At 40.7% G+C, this 1,493-nt stretch overlaps 1 protein-coding gene across 1 annotated transcript; it reads left to right on the forward strand.

Annotated features, from left to right (window-relative positions):
* Nucleotides 1-422: 422 nt before the first annotated feature.
* On the forward strand, nucleotides 423-1,061 carry T265_15962 (hypothetical protein; the record flags this gene model as incomplete). Its single annotated transcript, XM_009179407.1, has 1 exon — nucleotides 423-1,061. A coding segment is annotated over one exon (630 nt), but the record flags the coding sequence as incomplete, so codon positions are not given.
* Nucleotides 1,062-1,493: the final 432 nt, after the last annotated feature.

The following is a 1,493-nucleotide window of genomic DNA, read 5'->3' on the forward strand; positions in this document are numbered from 1 at the left end:
TTCTACACGGTTTCCCCATTTTGTTTTCTGACAAGGGATTTTTTTACAGTGTACATCTTGGCAGCTGTCACACTCTGAGAAAATTCACCCTAGGAGAAGTGAGAGTAGACTTAGATTACTAGTCAGGTTTGACCATAATCCATTTCTATGACAGATTTAAATTTCTTCGACCGTTTGACTGGCTTATCCATTCAGAACATTAATACATAGTAATCGGTCCGTCAGAATCAATATGCCTTATAATTTTATAATGATATATGTACACGCAAAAGCTTAATACAAGTTATATCGTATGCGTTCCACATCGCCAATACAACAAACCCGTCAATGTTATATCCAAGTGTGTTCTCAGCAGTTTTTGTGTCACCTGATTTCATTTAATGTTTGTACAGACAACGCATCTCTATATCCACATATTACAGACTTGAAGATGGAAAATCGCATGTCGCCGTATCAGGTTAATGAGAAATCACGGGATTTAACTGGCAGTGTACTGCATGCGTCACCAGATGTAACAACGTCGGAAGATGAATTGTTTTCACAGTCTAGTGTCAAAGATGACCCGGTGTTACCGTCGGAAGCGTCATCTGGCAAAACAACACAAAATCTGTACACGTGCAAAGTGTGCGATAAACCCTTTCAATTTAGGTCAAAACTTGAGCGTCATCAGGCAATTCACGACAATATCAAAAAGCATCAATGCAAATTCTGTGACGCGAAATTCAACGATCCCTCGGCTGTGAGGAGGCACCAGAAGCTACAACATTCCGATGAAGAAACAATGCGCAGCTTCCGAAAACATGTATGCCCCTTGTGCGGAAAACGTTTCTTATTCGCTACTGATATCCCCAACCATTTGGTTGTGCACACAAATGAGAAAGATTTTGTGTGCGAAGTGTGTGGAGCAACGTTTACGGTGCTGTCTACTCTGATGCGTCATAAACGTGCCTTTCATGAAGAGTCCGGCAAAGGAAAGCTTGAAAACAATTTCGAAGCGATGGCGAAAGAAACCGGGCAAGAACAAGACTCGGAACCAACTGTTGATTGCTCTGATCAACTTTAATAGTGTATGCTGCATGGCTTTTTATAGCTTCTTAAAAAATGCGTTCACGATTATAAATTACCCTGTTTGTATATTACTTCTTCAAAGTCTCTTTTAGTCCAAACAAATTGTCCACTTCCATAAAAAAGAACAAAACTCCTATGAGCGAAAGCTTTAGTGCAGATGCTCGGAAACTCACCCGTTAGTTGGAGATTAAGTAATTAATGGATACACCTTTGTTACAGTCTTCCTTGTGAGACATTCACAACATTCCGAGGCTGACTGATGACTACTCAATTTATCGCTGTTATCCGCACTTCAGCGGCCAACAATGTCCAAGATAGGATTAATCTCCTCTGTTCACTCTCTTATGCATGGTGTCTTGATGACGGAACATATTTTTACACAGCCAAGTGTAAGGTGTGGCCCAAGTGTAAGGTGTGTAATGCCA

This window comes from Opisthorchis viverrini (genome assembly GCF_000715545.1).
Source record: "Opisthorchis viverrini unplaced genomic scaffold scaffold8345, whole genome shotgun sequence".
Classification (NCBI taxonomy): domain Eukaryota; kingdom Metazoa; phylum Platyhelminthes; class Trematoda; order Opisthorchiida; family Opisthorchiidae; genus Opisthorchis; species Opisthorchis viverrini.